Here is a 19,982-nt window from a genome sequence, read left to right as displayed (position 1 = left end):
CCAAATGTGTTTTGAGTTTACTGTGACAGGTGCTGAGCAGGACAAGGTATACAGTTGTAAATTAGGAAAGCTCTACCCCTGAGGAGCTCAAGGGTATATTCTGTTTAACTTGTGAATCCTGTCTCCTAACCAATTTTACTTTTCTGTGATTGAAATAGACTTATTTCACTAGAGATGAAGGAAAAGAGAATCAAACTGATGGATGTTAATTCTCATCTGTAGATGTTGATCACGTCTAAGACAGAGCATATACGGTAGAAGAAATACTGTGATAATTCTAAAGGACTTGTGTTTTATAATCATAATGTTGTTGAATTTTCTCATGAGTTTAATCCTGATCTCATCCTTATTTCAATAATGTGGAGAGTTAAGGAATTATTTTGAAATTTATTTTTATTATAAAGTAAGTTATTTTAGTATTTTAAAATCTCAGATTTTAAAATTTGACTAATTTTAATTTTTGTATTTCTTGGATTTTGTGTTGGCCTCCCTTCCTTCCCCCACTGTTTAAAAATGTTTGCTAAGGGAATTCCCTGGCAGTCCAGTGGTTGGGACTCTTTGCTTTCACTGCTGAGGGCACAGGTTCAGTCCCTGGTCAGGGAACTAAGATCCCACAGGCCACACGGCGTGGCCAAAAAAATAAATAATATAAAATAAAATTAAAAAAACACACGCACATACACAAAATACTTCCAGGGCAGAACCTTTAAAAAAAAAAAGTTTATAAGCCTCTTTGACTTTCTTGTGTTCAGTAAATTATCTTTTCTATTCTTTCTGTTTAATTATAGATGTTCTACTGTGCTTTCACAATTTTCTTTAAAATTTCAGTTAGTTGGACACAATTCATTGGCAGGCTTTTGGAAAAATATCTAATTTTCTAGAAGAGGTATTTTTATGCATTGTTTTACTCTTTAATCTTGGAGCATCTGTCATGTTACTCTGATGTTGTATTGCTTAAAACTGGTTTTACCTTTACAAAAATACTTTTAATTCCCTGTCCTTTCACTTACTTTTTAATAGAGAAGATAGTGAGAATTAAGCTTTGATGAGTTCTTGACTGTGAATGTATATATTTTTCATTTATCAGAAGGCATAGACACAATGTAATTATCAAATACAGAGTAAAATATTTTCATGTAATTTTAATAAAATACAGCCTTTTTCTTTGCATTTTGGTTGTTGGTTCCCTGAAGCCAGTTATTGGCTGTTTTTTACATGATTATGCTACTTCTAAAACTCCACTGCATTTACTATTTTATATGCTGTAATTTGTGTTACAATAGAGAGTGATTATCATTAAATGTGAAAATAGTTGAAATAATCTAAACTTTTACCCTATTTTCTTTTTTTAAGATTAAAAGGGGACCTGGCATATAATTATAGAGGACCACGAACTAAAGACGATATAATAGAGTTTGCTCACAGAGTGTCTGGGTAAGTTCGTATTATGAAGGGCCTTTACTATATAATATTAGTATTTGCAAGTTAAATGTATTTGAGTAGGCAATATTGAACATACATATTTTTAGGTGTTTAGCCTAAATAAAATTTGTCTATTTATTTATAAAGGAAAGCTAGGGTTGCATAGCATAAGCAAAGAGCTCCTCGAGAGGAATAAAAGGGTCCGTGATCTTATGTACTTGTTAGCCTCACATTTAAATTCACTTTGTGTATAGAAGAATATTTTCCCCAATGGATTTTTAATACATTTTCAAAACTTGATTACTTCTAACAACTTTGTGAATCTCAATTTTTTTTATTATAATTTTGCCTTTGTACTGCCTGGTTTATATTCATTTATTTTTCTTGTTATCTAATTTCAGTTTTAAGAGAAACCCCACAGTATTATATTCTAAATAAATTTGGGCTTTAATCCCTAGCCTTTAATACCAGAAAGTGCTTTTTAGATGCAGCTAAAATACCTTCCCTCATCTTTTACATGGTGCTTTATGCCAACTGTGAGATATTATTGCACATTTTGCTTAGAAGGTAATATAATTAGAACCCAGAGATCTTTTTGAGTTACAGATCTCTGAAGTTTAACTGCTAAGGAAACAGAAATTCTTCTGTGTTTCCTTTTGGTTTGAATGTGGTGATTTTTTTTTTTTTTTTTTTTACTCTACATCTTGCTGGTGTATAAAGAAAGTTGGTGCATATAATTATTTAAGGTGATTATGTGTAACTTCTGGAAGAGAACATTTATCAAAATAGGTTAACCTACTTTGACTTTGAAAGTATGGTTGCTTATGAGTTTGACAGGATATATTATATTGATAACTTTAAATAATTTTAAGATAAGTTAAAATATTGGAATGGATTTGTTGGGTGGCATGATACTATCTAGCTTAAATTATTTGAGAAAAGGCACAGAATTAGGAATGGTCTTTATATATTAAAGTTTGCAAAGCTTTAGTAAAGTATAATTTTCACTGTATTTTCTCATTGATTGCATATTTCATTTTATTTGTTTTGTGAATAAATAAATTTTGAGATAACTTTATATTACATGAGGGAGTTGCCAGTAGGATTATTTTATTCCCCTATAGTTTAAATTAGTCTTTATGTTTTGGCAATTTTTAATGAGTTTTAGTTTAAGCTTAAGATGGCGTTCTGATGTAACTGGGAGTGACTCTACAGCAAAGGAAATTTCAAGAGTCAGTTCTGGGGTTGCATCACTTACTTAATTACTAAAGTATTAAAATAGAGGCTAGAGTATAGTGATGCAATGCATTTAAAGAATTGTGTGTTTCGAAAATGTTTGCCTTTGCAGAATACATTTTATTCTGTTTTGCAAATGTGATGGAGTAAAAATCTAATAATATAGACCACACTAAAAAAAGACTGCCTCTTAACTTTTAGTAGTACTTCATAAATGATATGTTTTATAATAATCTTTGGTATAATTCATTTCTCAGTCTATTTGGCTTTGAAAATGACTGTGTAATAAAACTTTTTGTAGTTTTGTTTTCTCTTCATGAGATTCTTATATGCTATTATGACTACCATTTTCCATTTTATTTTTCCTGAGAAGAATAACATACTTAGGAAACATTTTAGATTTTAACCTTTATAGTGTGTTTTAAAACTAGCATTTAAATGGTCAGAGTAAGACATAAATATTCTAAACATAATATTATAAACTCCTGGGATAGTATTTCACAGTGTGTTTGTGTGAATGATCTTCCGAAAGGGAGAAAAAAAATAATTCTCATGCGGATTGTTTTGTTTTTAGCTGAGGATTCTAAATGGATTATAGTTCCATCTTTGCCTATCAAAACATTTGTTAAGATGATACTCTCTAAAGGGATGTATTTAAAGCTTATTTTTTAAACTGGTAGATTAAATTGTAGGTACTGTATTTTTATTATATGGGTATAATAGTGGTCATGGGCCATAGTTTATTAGATTTATATAGATTGAGTGATATACTTAAAATGCAATTCATACAATATTAAAGCTTTGTAACTTTAGATATGATAGGATGACATATAAATAGGAGTTAATTATGTACTATCCTTAGTTCAAGTGCAAGTTTTTTTGTTTTGTTTTATTTTCAAACAGGGCTCTAATTCGGCCACTTCCAAGTCAGCAAATGTTTGAACATGTGCAGAAGAGGCATCGTGTATTTTTTGTTTATATAGGTGGAGAGTCACCTCTGAAGGTATCAAATGATTTTATTCTTTAATCCACAAGCACAGATATATTGTAATGTAATTTTCTGTATAACGAGGGCTTCACCAAAAACTCAGGACTTATTTCACTCTTATTAGAAATACTTTAGTTGAATCTAAGTATTTTTATAATAAAAACACTTTGTCATATACCTTCTATAGTATTTGCCTTTATGAAACAGAATTGAGTAAAAAGTGGGTGGGTGTTGCCTGTGTTAGTATATTTCTTCTCTTGACCTGGTTATTTAGATTTTGTATTGCTTTTTAGCATTTTGAGTCTTTGAAACTGCAACATGCAGTTTGAGTGTAAACTTTTTAAAAGCGAAAGCTCATTGTCTTAAGATTATTGTACGTATGTATGTTTGTGTTTGCATGTCAGACACATCTTTTCCTATAATCATCAAATTAAATTAATAAATATGAATTGAGCTTGTTATATTTAATGAACTTTATTTGAAGGCATATAAAAGCACTTAGTTACAATGGTCTTTTGCCTTAGAAACAGTTTATTTCATTTTCTTATATTTAATCTTTTCACATGAAAAGACTTAAGGTAGCTAATTGTGATGATACTACTTAGCAGTGATACTACTTGCTCTGAATGTTTAATGAGGAATGAATTTTGATCTTGATTAATATTTAAAAGTCACCTTTTTTCTGTTTATATCTTCACAGGAGAAATACATTGATGCTGCTTCAGAATTAATTGTATATACATACTTTTTTTCTGCCTCAGAAGAAGTCGTCCCTGAGGTAATATTTAAAGTTGGATTTTAAGTAGTGTATTAATTACTATATATATTCAGCAACTGTTTGTTGTCCTTTAATTGTGTGCCATGCACAGTTTTAAGTCCTGGATTATTGATGGCAAGCAAAATCATCAGGACCCTGATAGGATGGAGTTTACGTTCTCATGGGTGGGGGAAGTGGACTAAGTTTTAGTATTGTAGATAAGAGCCTTCTCTTGGGTCCTCAGACTGAGATAGTGGTCCTCGGTAAACAAAGCTATAAACAGGATATCATAACTGCTCTAAAAAATAATAAAGGAGCAGTGTGAGAGTAAGGACGTTTAGAGGTGGGATGGCTACTCTCGACTGATTGATCAAGAAATGTCTGTCTGAGGAGAAAATACATCTGAACTGGGACTTACAGGATGTGAAGGGGCCACGCACAGATCTGTGGCCATAGTAAACCAGAAGCAAGGAACAGATGTTACAGATGGCCAAGATGAGAACCTGCCTGGCATAGTGGAGTAACAGAGCCGTAGCCAGGGTGGCTGAACTGCAGTGAGAAAGGAGATGGGAGGTGGGCAGAGGCCAGTGGAGGCCTTCTAGGTCATGGCCACGCACGTGAGGACTTGGTCTCAAGTTCATTTTAAGGACATTACTCTGTGCTAAGTGCAGAAACAATTGGATCAGGATGAGACTAGATCAGGAAGCTCAGTTGAACTCTTGAAATAATCTAGGATTTAGGCTTGAACGTTGGTAAGAGAATTAGGAAGAAGTGAAAGAATTGTATTTGGAGATCGAATTTTTTGAGCTTGTTCTAGAGGAAAAGAGGTGCATCAAGGATGACTCTTAGGTTTTGGCCTGAACAGCTGGTTAGATGGTGGTGGTATTTATGAGCTGGGGGATACTGGGGAAGGAACAAGTTGGAGTATGGGAGGAGTGATGGAGTTTTGAAGGTTTATTTATTTATTTATTTATTTTTGTGGGACACGGGCCTCTCACTGTTGCGGCCTCTCCCGTTGCGGAGCACAGTCTCCGGACGCACAGGCTCAGCGGCCATGGCTCACGGGCCCAGCCGCTCCGCAGCATGTGGGATCTTCCGGGACTGGGGCACGAACCCGTGTCCCCTGCATCGGCAGGCGGACTCTCAACCACTGCACCACCAGGGAAGCCCCTGAAGGTTTATTTTAATTTAAGTTGATGTATTAGGCATCCAAGTACAAGCATCAGATAAGGGTTTGGAGATAAGTCACGGCTGCATAAATGAAATAAACTTCTTAGACATGGGATGCAAATCTGGGGGGAGATAAGAGGGTCCAGGTCCTAACAGCAAAGGACAATGAGAAGAAATTTCCAGTAAAGTAGGAAAACAAGGTGAATGGGAAGCCAGGATAAAAAGTGTTTAAGAAAGGAGTGGCCAATTGTGCAAGATGCTGTGAAGCAACCAAGGTGAGGAGAGGAAAGAACCATGGTGTTTGTCCCCATAGAGGTTGTTGGTGGTTTTAAGAGAAACAGTTTCAGAGGAGTAATGGGGACAAGTGACTCACTGGTGTGATTTCAGAGACTGGTTCACTCAGGGATACCCTTGAAAGGGAGAGATGCTGAATGCTGTGAAATACTCCCAGGGTACCTGTGTGGATGAGTTGCCAACCATGGGTGAATAGAGGCATGCTGGATGGTAGAGCCTCACCTGAGAGCTTTACCACTGCCCTTACAATAGTTGTTTTCATGGTGCTGTAATGTAACCAGATCATTCTAGATCACCTGTGACATACCTTCCTCCCTGTTTAATCTTTCCAGGATAGCTGTCCTTATTTTAATTTTATTATTATTTTTACTTGATTAGTTATCTACTGATTTATTTGTTGTTGTGCTCGGTATTACCACACTCATGTAGTAATTCTGTGTGGCTTACCTAAATTATATCTTTTCTGCTCTGATACTGATTTCTCTACTGTAATTTTATTATTTTGAAATAAGTGCAACACAGGTATAAGAAGCAGGTACCCACTGAATGGATTCCTTATTATTAATGGCCATTGTAAACTCCCATTCGTAAAGCAGTTTAGCGTTGAAGCCTGCTCTCACCTCTCAACGTGTGTTAGCAGATCTCACTCTCCTAACTCCCCAGTGAGGTGGGTGCTCTGAGTCCTGGATTCACGTGAAGCCGACTCCCCAGATGAAGTGATGGACTCGTTGTTTCACAGCCTGGGAGTGCTGTGAACCTACCTGTGCTGATTGCTACCTTAGCCCCTGCTCTTCTGCCGTTTCAGAGTGCCTCCTGGCCTTCACTTCCTGTGGTATCTTTGAGTCTGTTAACAACTCTAAGAATATTTCATGGTTTCACCAAGGCAAACAGGGCACCGTGCCAGGGGGTGTATAAAGAGGTATCAAGCCCAGTCCTTGGATGAGCTAGGGATTGACTGTGTTCTTTTTAACTGTTGGTAACTTTTTTGTGGTTGTCATTGTGGTTTTTCTCCCCCCGGTAACTTTCAATGCTTCTGAACTCACTGCTACCAACTGAAATTTTTTTTCTGATTTTCGCAGTATGTGACCCTGAAAGAGATGCCTGCTGTGCTTGTTTTCAAAGATGAAACTTACTTTGTTTATGATGGTAAGTTCCAAAGTTTTAACTCATGTAAACACTTTATAATTACAATGTTGTATCTATTATAGGGCTGAGGTGTTGATGAAAGATTTAGTAAATGCAGCTAATGCTTACATTTCCTGTTAGTTGAATGACTGCTAGGTTTTTCTTACCCTTCAACTTTAGTTTTTCCACTCAGCGTTCTTTCATTCTGAGTTTGGCTACAGTACATTTCTCTTTTTGTCAGATCATTTGCCTTTTTTTAGAAATGAGCCCTAGGCAATTTCTATACATTACTTTAAAATATTCAAAATTAATTTTAAAAAGGTCTAACATTTGAGACACACAAAGATGTGAAAGAAGTAAACCATCTTCAGTAGTGGTGAAGCCCTGGGGTGTTCTTCTGTAGCCCCTTCTCTCCCTCCCTGACCGAAGTAACCACCCACCTGCTATTAGCATTTCTTTGTTGAAGCAAATACTTGCTCTATTTTAAAATTATTTTTATTATATCAAACACACATTATAGTAAAGAGAATGCTAAAATAATAAGACGCTACATACCTGTCACCCAGGTGAGACAGTTACTAAGATCTTACCACGTTTGCTTCAACAATTTTTTTTCTTTGCTGAAGCATTTTAACAAATCCCAGTGGCATTTCATCGCTATGTGCTTCATTATACGTCCCTGACTACATGTTTATTATGCATTTCTTTAAAAATGGGGGCTTTTTGGAGTTTCTTTCTTTAAGATAACCACATGCTATTGTAACACTTAACAAAATTAACAGTAATTCCTTGGTATTATCAAATACTACCAGAGTTCGCAGACTGGGCTTTGAGGTAGCTTAGGGCAGTGCAGCAGACTCACAAGGGCATGCGGAGATAGTTCGGATTTCAGGAAGCATTGAAACTCCACATCTGTTGGACAGTACACAGCCACTGAAAATCAAAAGCGAATGCAAAATCTCACCTACTAGCGATGTTAGTAACATTGTAAATTACATACAATTGATGAAATAAAAAATTCAGTTTCTCATTCTAACTAGCTACTTTTCATATACTCAGTGGCCTTGTGTGGCTTTTGTTGGAGAGCACAGATAGGGACCATTTTATTTGTATCAGAAACATTCTAGAGAGTTGTTTTTACTGAATCAAACTTGGGTCCACTCTTCCTGTGTGCAGTAAAGCCAATCTGCTGACGCCGGGTTGTGGTGAAGGAAAGGGCGGCTTCAGTGCAGGGCACCAAGCAGGGAGTCCAGGGCAGATAGTGCTCAAAGGCCAGGTGAGGGAGGGGAGTCACAGGGTATGTGATCAGCTGGTGCACAGCCCTCTGATTGGTTGATGGTGAGGTAACAGCAAGGGCCATGTCAGGTAACACTGTCCATCCTCAGGCTCCAGTAGGCCTGGGGGATAAGTGCTCCTGGTCATCAAAACAACTGAGGAAATGTGCAACAGATACGGTTACATAAGCAGAGAATATGGGGGAAGGGTCGCCCAGGACTGCCCCTTAGGGGTTCTGCTCAGTCATTTTATGATGGAGAAGAAACTAGAAGTGTTTGAGAGCTGTAAGCTTTGAGTTGCTTAAATGACTCAAATGAATAGAAGGATATCTAATAAAAGGAATATTTTGATTGTCTTGTTTTAGTCAAAGGAGCATTTTAATTGTTTTGACAATAACATGAAGACAAAGCAGTTCTAAAATCTTATATCTTCACTATCTTTAGATAAATGTGAGGACCTTAATCTGGTAGTAAGGCAGATAGATAAATATCCTGAGATTACAGAGAGAGTAACTAAGAATGTTAGATAAAGGAGAGAGATATGTAGTTAAATTGCAGGTGCATTCCTTTGCTCATTCATTGGATATTTGTTGAATGGCTGCATGAGACATTGGGCTTAAAAAGGAAATTAAGAGGAACTTACATATGTGAAAATGTGTTAAGGAAAATTCATATTCCATCCACTTATTCTTTATCTACACTCCTTGTATGATAAGCACTTAGTATATTCAATATATTGTCTTATTTGATCATTACAACAATCTTTTGAGATCAGCAGTCTTACTGTTTTATAAACAAACAGGATTAAAGAGATTGTTTTTGTTTTTTCCAAGTTAAAATAGTACGTGGTATAATCAAGATTCAGCCTTCAAATCTCTTGTTCTAGTTGCATTATGAGTTTCTTAACTCAGAGAGCCACTTCGCTTTTTTTGGAAAAAGGCCTGATTTTCTTTATTAAGGAATACATTGAAGTCTAAATAATGGCTAAGAAGTGCCCTTCCCCATCCATGTTTCAGATGTGGCCTCCGATGCATAAGAAAGAGAGGGGTAATCTGTTCAGTATCTACAGCTGTTTTGAAGGCCAACATTTTCTAACTCAGTAGTCAGTACTTAGAACCTGCCTGAAGTCTTCAGATAAAAGGTTACTTTGGAAGCTTATCCTACTATTACATTGTTGTTAATAATTTCAGGAACAGTGGGATGGGGCTTAGGAGGATAGTTTATTTCCTAATGAGTTTTAGATTTATCACTTTTGTGAATAACCTTTAGAAAATTTGGTTTTGACCTGGAGTGGAGATTATGGCCCAATAATCAACTTCTAGTTTTATGTTTGTTTTCCTAATTCATAAATCCAAATCCATAAATACTTTCAGATTTGCATTATATTACTTATTTTATAGGTTTGATAACTTGAAAATGTTTTGTTTAGCAATGCAAGTGACAGAAAAAGCACATCTTTCAAGAAATCAGTAAAATCCAGTCTTCATCCATATTGGTAGGCTTTTACATCAACTTCTTTTTCATGCAGTTGTAATAATTTTTCAGAATTACTTCAGAATTACATTTCTAATCAGGACATAATTCTCTTGGATATTGTAAATGTTTCCTGTCTGCTTATCAGAGGAAGTATTTGACGTTGAAAAGGACTGAAATAGTACGTGTGACTTTATATGTGAGTTTGTTTTACATATGAAGGAGGGTTGTAAACTGAGGTCAAAATGTCATAAAATAGAGAAGAACAAAGAAATTGTAATAAGAATTGCCCATAATGCCATCATCTAAGAATAACCATCAACTCAGGAAACCTATTTAATAGGAGTATATATATGCCTTCATTTTATCATTCTATCAGTTTTTTTCATACTTTATTTTTTACAGAGTTACAGTCATATTGTAATATTGTTTTGTTACCTGATTTACCACTTAATTACTATAATTTTTTTAAATCTATAAATGATCTTTCTCAACATGTACCATAATGATTTAAATTATTTCCTGTTTAGGATATTTCAGTTATTTCCTTTATTTTTATTTATCTATCTTTTGCTATTTTCAGTGGTGCTATAATGATGAATTGTTTTGTGCATTAATCCTTTTTTTACATTTGATTGCTTCAAATAGCTTTCTAAAAATGAAATTTATGAATTTAAGATTATGATCCTATGTCAGGTATTTTATACATGCTGCTAGATTAAACGTTATAAACATTTTAACGTCATATTTACACTATAATTTATCAACTTTGTTTTGTTTTTTTAAGAGTACGAAGATGGTGATCTATCATCTTGGATCAACAGGGAGAGGTTTCAGAATTATCTTACAATGGATGGCTTCCTCTTGTATGAACTTGGAGATACCGGTAACAAGCATATATACAACTCTCCATCACACTACAAAACTTTTCCTTAACTGATTACTCCAATCTGTAGAAAACGAACTTTTTAAGTTCTATTTCATAATATCATTCCTTCTTTCAGATCTGAATGCCACTTTAACTTTATGAGAATATAGATTAACATTAACCAAAGAACATACCTTTGCATGTGGAATAAAGATTAGCTAGAAAGCGTTTACTAATAGAAGTGATAGTGACAGGGAAAACAGAGCCTGGAGAATAAGGAAATGAAAAAAAATAACCAAACAGAAAGCTGTCTGCAGGACGCTGATTTTGTAATAGGAGTTGGAATACAAATTATCACAACCTTTGAAAGCCCACTTTTACCTGTGAAGAAAATATGGGCATCAGATTGGCATGGTTTCTTGAAGTTATGTAATTGAAAATGATAAGCAAAGCAAATATAAATATAGATGCAAAAAAGAAAGCTGTAAGGAACTACAGCTGTAAGGACTGGTCTAAGATGTGAACTACAAAAATTCTAAGAAGCTAATAAGCATGTAAATTTTAGGAGGAAGTGTTTTGTAAATTTATAATGAATTACAAATAAGAAATAAGTCATGGTTATTGTTGCCACATTTGTTTCCATTCACAACTTTATGACAGTTGGATGAACTGTATAGTTTTAGATTAAGAATGGGAAAATGTTACTCAAGGCTCAGTTTTTTTATCTGAGAAATAATAGGTATAGAGAGAGTTTCATCTTCATGATTTCCTGCTCTTGGATCTGGTTAAGAATACAAATTAGAAGCGCTCTAACACATTTTTCTGTTACTTTGTAACTTTCACAGGATGGTATTTGTTCTGGTTCCTGAGCCTTCTTTTAATGTTCTGTGTCTGATGATGCTTCTGTCTTTGCTTTCCTTACAGAGGGAGGTGTGTATTAGCTCGGTATTGGAAGTTGATGCGGAGACTGTCAGAGACTGTGGGTTTACTTGCTGATTCATGCAGGCCCGTGTGAAGGGAAAAGGAGGAGAATGTAGGAATACGGTAGTTCTGCTGTCAGTACAGCATCGTAGGAGGCGGCAATTAAAATAGGCAGCTTTGCCAAAGCTCTTCAGTGTCTTCTCCCAGATTGATTTGGAAAGAAGTTGGCTATGGCAGTGTTTCTTTCTGTTCCCAGCGTAATTGCCCTGGTTGGGTGTCGGCTTCAGCTGTGCCCTGCTTGTGGTCCTACCTGGCCACTTGTCATATAAGCCCCGCAACAGACTCCTGGCCCTCGGTGGCTTCAGACACCTAGTGTATTTTCAGGACTTCTGGCGACTGCAGGTCCCTGCATCTTCCGACTCCTGCTTACTTTCCCGTTTTGTCCCACTCTCTCCCGTCTCCAGCCACGCTGACTGTTCAGTTTCCTGAAAAGGCTGTGTACCTTGCACCAGAGCACCTTTAAACATTCTGTTGTCTTTGCCTGGAAAAGTGTAGTGAATTTATATTCATCTGTCAAACTCAGACCAAATACTGCTTTCTTAGGAAAGTCTTTCACTAACCCCCTGGAACTCATTAGTTTACTCTTATAAAATGTTCTTTTATAAACCCCATGTCCCCGTCCTCCCCAAGTCTTCTGATTGTTAACCACACGTCTCTGTGTGTGTGATTGTCTTCCCCAAGTGCAGAGCTGTGTCTGTGTGCTCCTCACTGTGGCCTCGGGAACTAGCCCTGTGCCGGGTCCACTGCTCGGCACCCAGTGACTGTGAACTTAATACGCGAGGAACCCCCCGTGTCGGCCTGTGGGAAGATGCTGGACATGTAGGCATTTTGAAAAAACTCATGAAGCACTTCAAATTAAAGACATAACAGTAAAAACCAAACACTGAACAGTAAATGCAGTAATATTTCAAGAGGGGAAATAAACATTATGAACTAATGTTTTTAGCTGAAGGTTAAAAGAAGTGTCAAGATTGTGTAGAATTTAAGGTTTGTATAGACTTTAAGTATGAAATTAGAGAAGATATGGGGATGAGATTGAAAGATTGTCGATTTAATCCTACGTTTATGTACCTACTCTGAGCCAGAAACTATCCCAGTATTTTTGTACATGTAATCTCATTCAACTCTCCAGATGACTTTGAAATAGATAATAGTTCCTAAAATAAGTTGGCATCCGCTGAGGTTAAGGCACATGGCTAATGGATGCTGTGCTTCACTGTTGTTCTCCCAGGCCTGGAACATAATAGACCCTGCTGGGTCTGGTCTTCTGACTTCCATACCAGTGCTCTGGTTGTTACATCACGCTGCTGTCCTAGAGGATGTCAGAGATGAATATGATTTATGTTCTGTTGAGGGTTAAATAAATTTGAGTCAGTTTTATTTTGTGCATTAATTACTAGCAAACAGTGGCCCGTGGTACCAAAGGGAATAACACTGTAAAAATCATTTTCTTGTTCTATACCATTTTTTCAGAGCTGTAGTAATTCTTAGTATATTTCTTTTATCAACTGGTTCCTTATAGATTTAGTTTTCAACAAAATACTTACTTTAGTTTGTGGATTGTGTGAAAAAAATAACAATTTGAGTATATGAATTGTTAAATATTTACTGTTATTGATTACTGATATTTACTGTTATTGATATTGATATTTGCATTTCAGGGATGGGAAGTAGGTGGGAGTTTATCACTTGGAGTCAACAGTTCACTGTTTCACTCTGCTAAGCATAACATGTTTAAGATAATTGGAATTGAATTCTGGAAACTATATACTATTTTCCTATTCATTGCTACAGTAATAATTGAAAAGTTTAATGAGGATTATTGAATTTAGATATGTCATTCTTAATTTCAGGAAAGCTTGTGGCTATCGCAGTAATTGATGAGAAAAATACATCAGTTGAACATACCAGGTATGGTGCCTTGAAATAGTTTTAAGCTTCAAATATCATCCAATTCAGACTTTACATGGCTTCAGATAAACTTGACATAGTATCTTTCTTTTCCTGCAGTGTTAGATATTAGATAAGGTAGCATATATTATAATTGAGTAATTATATTTTTCAAGTTGATGAAATGGAATATTCATGTATTTTTTGTTTTCTCACAGATTAAAGTCAGTTATTCAGGAAGTTGCTAGAGATTATAGAGACCAGTTCCACAGGTAGGTGTTTGCATTCTAGAAGTCTCCATTATCTTTGTCTAATTAGGTTTTGTAATACAGTAAAGCAAAAATAGGAGTATTTCATACTTTCAAAGATGAATCAAGGAGCTGAAGTGAATTACAGCATGTAGCATTTCAGTATGAATTGTTGGGACTTGAAATTTATTGATATATGCCTTACAAGTTTAGAAAAAACTTGTAATTTGTATCATACCTGAGTCTTGATAGGATTTGGGATAAGTTGGTGGTAAGAAAATATGCACATACAGGCATATACCTCAGAGGTATTGCGGGTTTGGCTCCAGCCCAGTGCAGTACAGCAAGTCACATGAAATTTTTGGTTTCCTAGTACATATAAAAGTTATGTTTTTGTATATTAAGTGTGCAGTCGCATTGTGTCTAAAAACTGTACGTACTTTAAAAATGCTGACCATCATCTGAGGCTTCAATGAGTTGTAATCTTTTTGCTGGTGGAGGGTCTTGCCCCGATGTTGATGGCTGCTGACTGACCAGGGTGGTGGTCACTGCAGGTCAGGGTGGCCGTGGCTTTTTCTTAAAATGGGACAGCAGTGAAGTTTGCCTCATCCATTCACTCTTCCTTTCATGAACGATTTCTCCGTAGCATTGGTAGCATTTTACCCATAGTAGAACATTCAAAATCTGAAGCAGTCCTCTCAAACCTTGCTCCTTTGTCAACTAAGTTTATGTAATATTCTAAATCCTCTAAATGTTGTCATTTCTATAGTCTTCACAGCCTCTTCACCAGGAGTAGATTCCTGGAACCACTTTTAAGGAGCCTCTTTGTTTGCTCATCCATAAGAAGCAGCTCCTCATCCATTCAAGTTTGTTTCTGTGTTTGTTTTTGTTTTAGCGGTACGCGGCCCTCTCACTGTTGTGGCCTCTCCCGTTGCGGAGCACAGGCTCCGGACGCGCAGGCTCAGCGGCCATGGCTCATGGGCCCAGCCGCTCCGCGGCATGTGGGATCTTCCCAGACCGGGGCACGAACCCGTGTCCCCTGCATCGGCAGGCGGACTCCCAACCACTGCACCACCAGGGAAGCCCCATTCAAGTTTTATCACAAGATTATACCAATTCATTCACATCTTCAGGCTCCACTTCTAAGTCTGGTTTTCTTACTGTATTCACCACATCTGCAATTACTTCCTCTCCTGAAATCTTGTACCCCTCAAAATCATCCATGAGGGTTGGAATCAGCTTCTTCCAAACTCCTGTTAATGTTGATATTTGACCTCTTCCTGTTAATCATGAATGTCCTTAATGGCATCTAGAATGGTGAATCCTTGCCAGAGGTTTTCAGTTTACTTTGCCCAGATTCATCAGAGGAATCACTATCTATGGCAGCTGTGGCCTTAGGAAACGCATTTCTTCAATAAGAAGACTTGAAAGTCAAAATGACTCCTTGATCCGTGAGCTGCAGAATGGGGGTTGTGTTAGCAGGAGTGAAACAACATGAATCTTACTGTGCATCTCCATCAGAGCTCCTGGGTGACCCAAGCGCATTGTCGATGAGTAGTCATATTTTGAAAGGAATCTTTTTTTTTCTGAGCAGTAGGTCTCAACAGTGGGGCTTAAAATATTCAGTAAACCGTGTTGTAAATAGATGTGCTGCATCCAGGCTTTGTTCATTTGTAGGGCAAAAGGCAGGATAGATTTAGCATAAATCTTAAGGACCCTAGTATTTTCAGAATGGTAAATGAGCACTGGCTTCAACTTAAAGTCACCAACTATGTTTGCCCCTAACAAGATAGTCAGCCTGTCCTTTGAAGTTTTGAAGCCAGGCATTGTTGACTTCTCTCTAGCTACAAAGTCCTAGATGGTGGCTTCTTCCAGTATAGGGCTGTTTCATGTACACTGAAAATCTGTTGTTTAGTGTAGCCACCTTCATGTCTTATCTTAGCTAGACCTTCTGGATAACTTGCTGCAGCTTCTACATCAGCACTTGCTGATTCACCTTGCACTTCATGTTATGAAGATGGCTTCTTTCCTTAAACCTCATGAACCCACCTCTGCTAGCTTCAGACTTTTCTTCTACAGCTTCCTCTCCTCTCTTAGCCTTCATAGAATTGAAGAGAGTTTGGGCTTTGCTTTGGATTAGGCTTCGCCTTAAGGAAATATTGTGGCTGGTTTGACCTTCTACCCAGACCACAAAAACTTTTCTGCATATCAGTAATAAGGTTGTTTTACCTTCTTACCATTTGTGTATTCACTGGAGTAGCACTTTTAATTTCCTTCAAGAAGTTTTCCTTTGCATTCACAACTTGGCTAATTGTTTGCTGGAAGAGGCCTAGCTTTCAGCCTATCTGAGCTTTCAACTTCCATTCCTTACTAAGCTTGATCTTTTATAGCTTTTGATTTAAAGTGAAAGACGTGGGACTCTTACACTTAAACATTTAGAGGCCATTGTAGTGTTATTAACTGGTCTAATTTCAATATTGTTGTGTCTCAAGGAATAGGGAGGCCCAGGGAGAAGGGGAGGGAGAGAGATGCGGGAACGGCTGGTTGGTGGAGCAGTCAGAACACACAAAACATTTATTGCTTAAATTCGAAGTCTTGTGTGGGCCCAGTTCGTGGCACCCCGAACATCACAATAGTAACATCAAAAATCACTGCTCACAGATCGCCAGAGCAGATATAATAATAATGAAAAAAGTTTGACATATTGTGAGAATTACCAAAAATGTGACACAGAGACATGAAGTGAGCAAATGCTGTTGGGAAAAATAGCACAGATAGACTCACTCAAAGCAGGGTTGCCAGAAACCTTCAGATTGTAAAAAACATAGTATCTGGGAACTGCAGTAAAGCAAAGCCCAATAAAAGGAGGTTGCCTGTATACTCATACGTTTGAAATAAAATTAAATGAGCAATCACAAGTCAGATACAGACAGATGACGATTTTAATAGGAACTCAAAGAATAATGGAACATAAAAAATAGGTGATATTTTTTCCTGTATGCTAAATCAGTTTATTACTGTCATAAAAGACAGTCAATATAAATTTGTTGCATTACTTAACTATTATGCCCTTTTCTAAGTCTTCTAACGATATATCAATGGTATATGTATTTCTTGTGTTACACAGTATGAAACAAAATAGAAATGTCTTAAAATTAGCTTAATTTGTTACGTGTTTGTATCTCAAAAGCCAGTAGAATTCATAATTTTTTATATTTATTGTATGTGATTGATATGTTAAATGTTTACAGTGTTTGCATGCTTACCAAACCCTAAATTCAGTGCTTTGTATTTATCTTTTTTTGTATTTAATATTGTCCTCTCTTTCTCTGTTCTTTTTGGTTGTTGTTGATTAGGGATTTTCAGTTTGGCCATATGGATGGAAATGACTATATAAATACCTTGCTGATGGAGTAAGTAAAATGCTAAATGACAAAATGATTTTGCTATCAACTCTATCAATTTATTTTTTATTTTATTTTTTTTTTTGCCACACTGTGTGGCTTGTGGGATTTTAGTTCCCTGACCAGGGATTGAACCTGTGCCCCCTGCAGTGGAAGCAAAGAGTCCTAACCACTGGACCTCCAGGGAAGTCCCAACTCTATAAATTTTTAAATTTCTGTTTTTCAGAGACAGGCAGGACTAATAGCTGAAAAAAGCAAACCTTTGTATATGCTAATGCAGATATTCTCTACCATTAAATATTTACTTTAGTTTTAAAATCTGTATTTGAAACTTAATAAACTTTAAAGTTCTCTATACTAAAAAAAATCACTCCCAATTTAATGTTGACAATTTATAGTATTTTGGAAAGAAAACATCATTCAAAAACTTGTAAACTTTGTAGTTTCTGTTTAATATGAACCCTAAGTTCAGTTTTAATGAATAAATGTAACTTAGAACATTTTTAGCATTCAAGAGTTAATTGCTGGGCTTCCCTGGTGGCGCAGTGGTTGAGAGTCCGCCTGCCGATGCAGGGGACATGGGTTCGTGCCCCGGTCCGGGAAGATCCCACATGCCGCGGAGCGGCTGGGCCCGTGAGCCATAGCCGCTGAGCATGCGCGTCCGGAGCCTGTGCTCCGCAACGGGAGAGGCCACAACAGTGAGAGGCCCGCGTACGGCAAAAAAAAAAAGAATTAATTGCTATTCTAGAAGAATTTAACAGACTAAAGTAAGCTTATAGGAAAACTTTGCAGCTTTAATATAATATTGATTATGCTTATGATGTAAAGATCTGATTTGTCACTTCAGAAAGTTGATATTAGAAAACATTTACCAGACCTATACTGAATTAATAAGTTTCAAATAAAAGCCTACTCTATTCAGCGGACGTTTAGTGAATATTTGCTGTAAGTCACACACTGTGTTTGGCATTGCACTGTTGATGCAAAAAAATGAGTAAATTATAGAGGCCCTGTCTTCAGATGCTCACCGTCCGCTGGGTGAGACAGCACGGTGACTCCAGCACTGTGTGGGAAGGCCTGTGTGGTACGGAGCTCTGCAAGCACGGACAGACCCACCCACACCAAAATGCACAGCAAGGCTCGGGCTCAGGAAACGCTTGCCACAAGAGCCGGTAATTAAGGGAGATTCTAAAGAATGAGAAGTAGCTGAATGAAGAATGCAGCGAGGTTATTTCAGGCAGAGTGTAATAGCAAACACAAGAGTGTTTGGAAAATGGGTCTTAAAATAGCCCGGACGTGAAGATGGCGGAAGCCCTCCAGAGCTTTACCAACTTATAAACCCAGAATAACATTCATAATTTTCAGGTAAGAGCCTAAAATTACGAAGTAAAGTACCTTTTTTTTTTTTTTTTTTGCGGTACTCGGGCCTCTCACTGCTGTGGCCTCTCCCGTCACGGAGTACAGGCTCCGGATGCGCAGGCTCAGCAGCCATGGCTCACGGGCCCAGCCGCTCTGCGGCATGTGGGATCCTCCCGGACCAGGGCACGAACCCGCGTCCCCTGTATCGGCAGGCAGACTCTCAACCACTGCACCACCAGGGAAGCCCTAAAGTACCTTTATTTATTTATAATCAATTCATTATCCTTATTCCAATAAGAATTTGAGAGGTTTTACCGAAGACATAAAGTACCAGATGTAATATATAATGAAGAAATCAAGACAAAGGGAAATAAAATAAAGGATCTATACAATTACTAAAGGTACTTAAACAATTTGAATTTTTAATACTCAAGACAAAGTAGAAAAACATTGTTTATACATTTCCCTTCCCCTATAGAATAACTATTGCTTATAGGAGTATGGCTGACCTTGTAGAAACCTAAGAGAAATTGCTATGCTATATAATCTCATAAAGGGGGGCACATTATAATAGAAATGTATTTTTAATAGGATCTTTACAGTATATATAGTAGGGACTTCATTACAACCATTTATAATGTCCTTGGAGGCAAGCCAATAAAGTGATGCAGTAAAACATTTTGGGCAAGAGGCCAAAGCAATTTGCATCTGATAAATAACTCCTTGATTCAGGATAATATTCAGAATTTCTAGAGATGGATGGACATTCCTTCATGAGTATTATTTCTAATGTGAGTTGTGAGATAGAAGTTTTGCTACAGTTATGATCAGAGAACAATAATCTCTACCACCAACCCCTTATTGTTTGTTTTTTTTTAAATTCATACTTGGCTTTTTTTTGAGAGAAGAGAGAAGGCATATAATGATGGCTATATAATAATCGAAAGTCCTTAATGAGCACTTACCCTGTGACCAACACTGTACTGAGTTGTCAATGTATGTTTTCTGACTTTTACACTAACTCAGTAAGGTATAAGTACTGTTATTTCCATTTTATATAGATAAGGAAATTGAAATTTCTTAGAAGAAACTCAAGGAAGTTAAATAATAAGCCAAAGGATGCTCAGCAAGTAAGTCAAAGAGATGCAGTCCTCAAATGCAGATCTCTTACTGCAAAATCTCCTAGCTACTGTAAGATCAGTATTGACACATAAATTAGTAGAATTTAATAAGTATTGATGCCTAAAAGTTTTTGACTTAGGGCAAATACGTGATATCATATAAGATAGTTAACACTGTAGCATTGACGATGTTTTTTACTTTTTCTCAAAGTAAACAGGGTACTCTCAGACCTTTGGTCTATTAAATTATTTTGTGTTTGATTTTTGTGAGTATAGTTAAGAGGGAATAGGATGAGGTGCTATTTTTCATCGTTATTCAGATGGAATTATTTCAGAACAAACTGTTTCTAGTTCAGCTGTGTATTTAACTTT

The 19,982-nt window shown here is 36.7% G+C and overlaps 1 protein-coding gene across 1 annotated transcript in view; it reads left to right on the top strand.

Moving 5' to 3' along the window:
* TMX3 (thioredoxin related transmembrane protein 3) overlaps window positions 1–19,982 on the top strand; it is a gene marked incomplete at its 5' end in the record, with an annotated part of 45,945 nt that overhangs the window by 18,024 nt on the left and 7,939 nt on the right. Inside the window, 8 exon segments of the mRNA XM_081251787.1 lie at window positions 1,354–1,434; window positions 3,562–3,661; window positions 4,347–4,424; window positions 6,947–7,013; window positions 10,527–10,625; window positions 13,442–13,499; window positions 13,697–13,750; window positions 17,083–17,139. Of these exon segments, the coding sequence (XP_081107913.1) occupies window positions 1,354–1,434; window positions 3,562–3,661; window positions 4,347–4,424; window positions 6,947–7,013; window positions 10,527–10,625; window positions 13,442–13,499; window positions 13,697–13,750; window positions 17,083–17,139 (594 nt within the window).

Source organism: Mesoplodon bidens, assembly GCF_964165515.1.
Source record: "Mesoplodon bidens genome assembly, chromosome: 13".
NCBI classification, from domain to species: domain Eukaryota; kingdom Metazoa; phylum Chordata; class Mammalia; order Artiodactyla; family Ziphiidae; genus Mesoplodon; species Mesoplodon bidens.
Note: the sequence above shows the minus strand (reverse complement) of the source record. Positions and strands in the feature narration are given on the sequence as shown.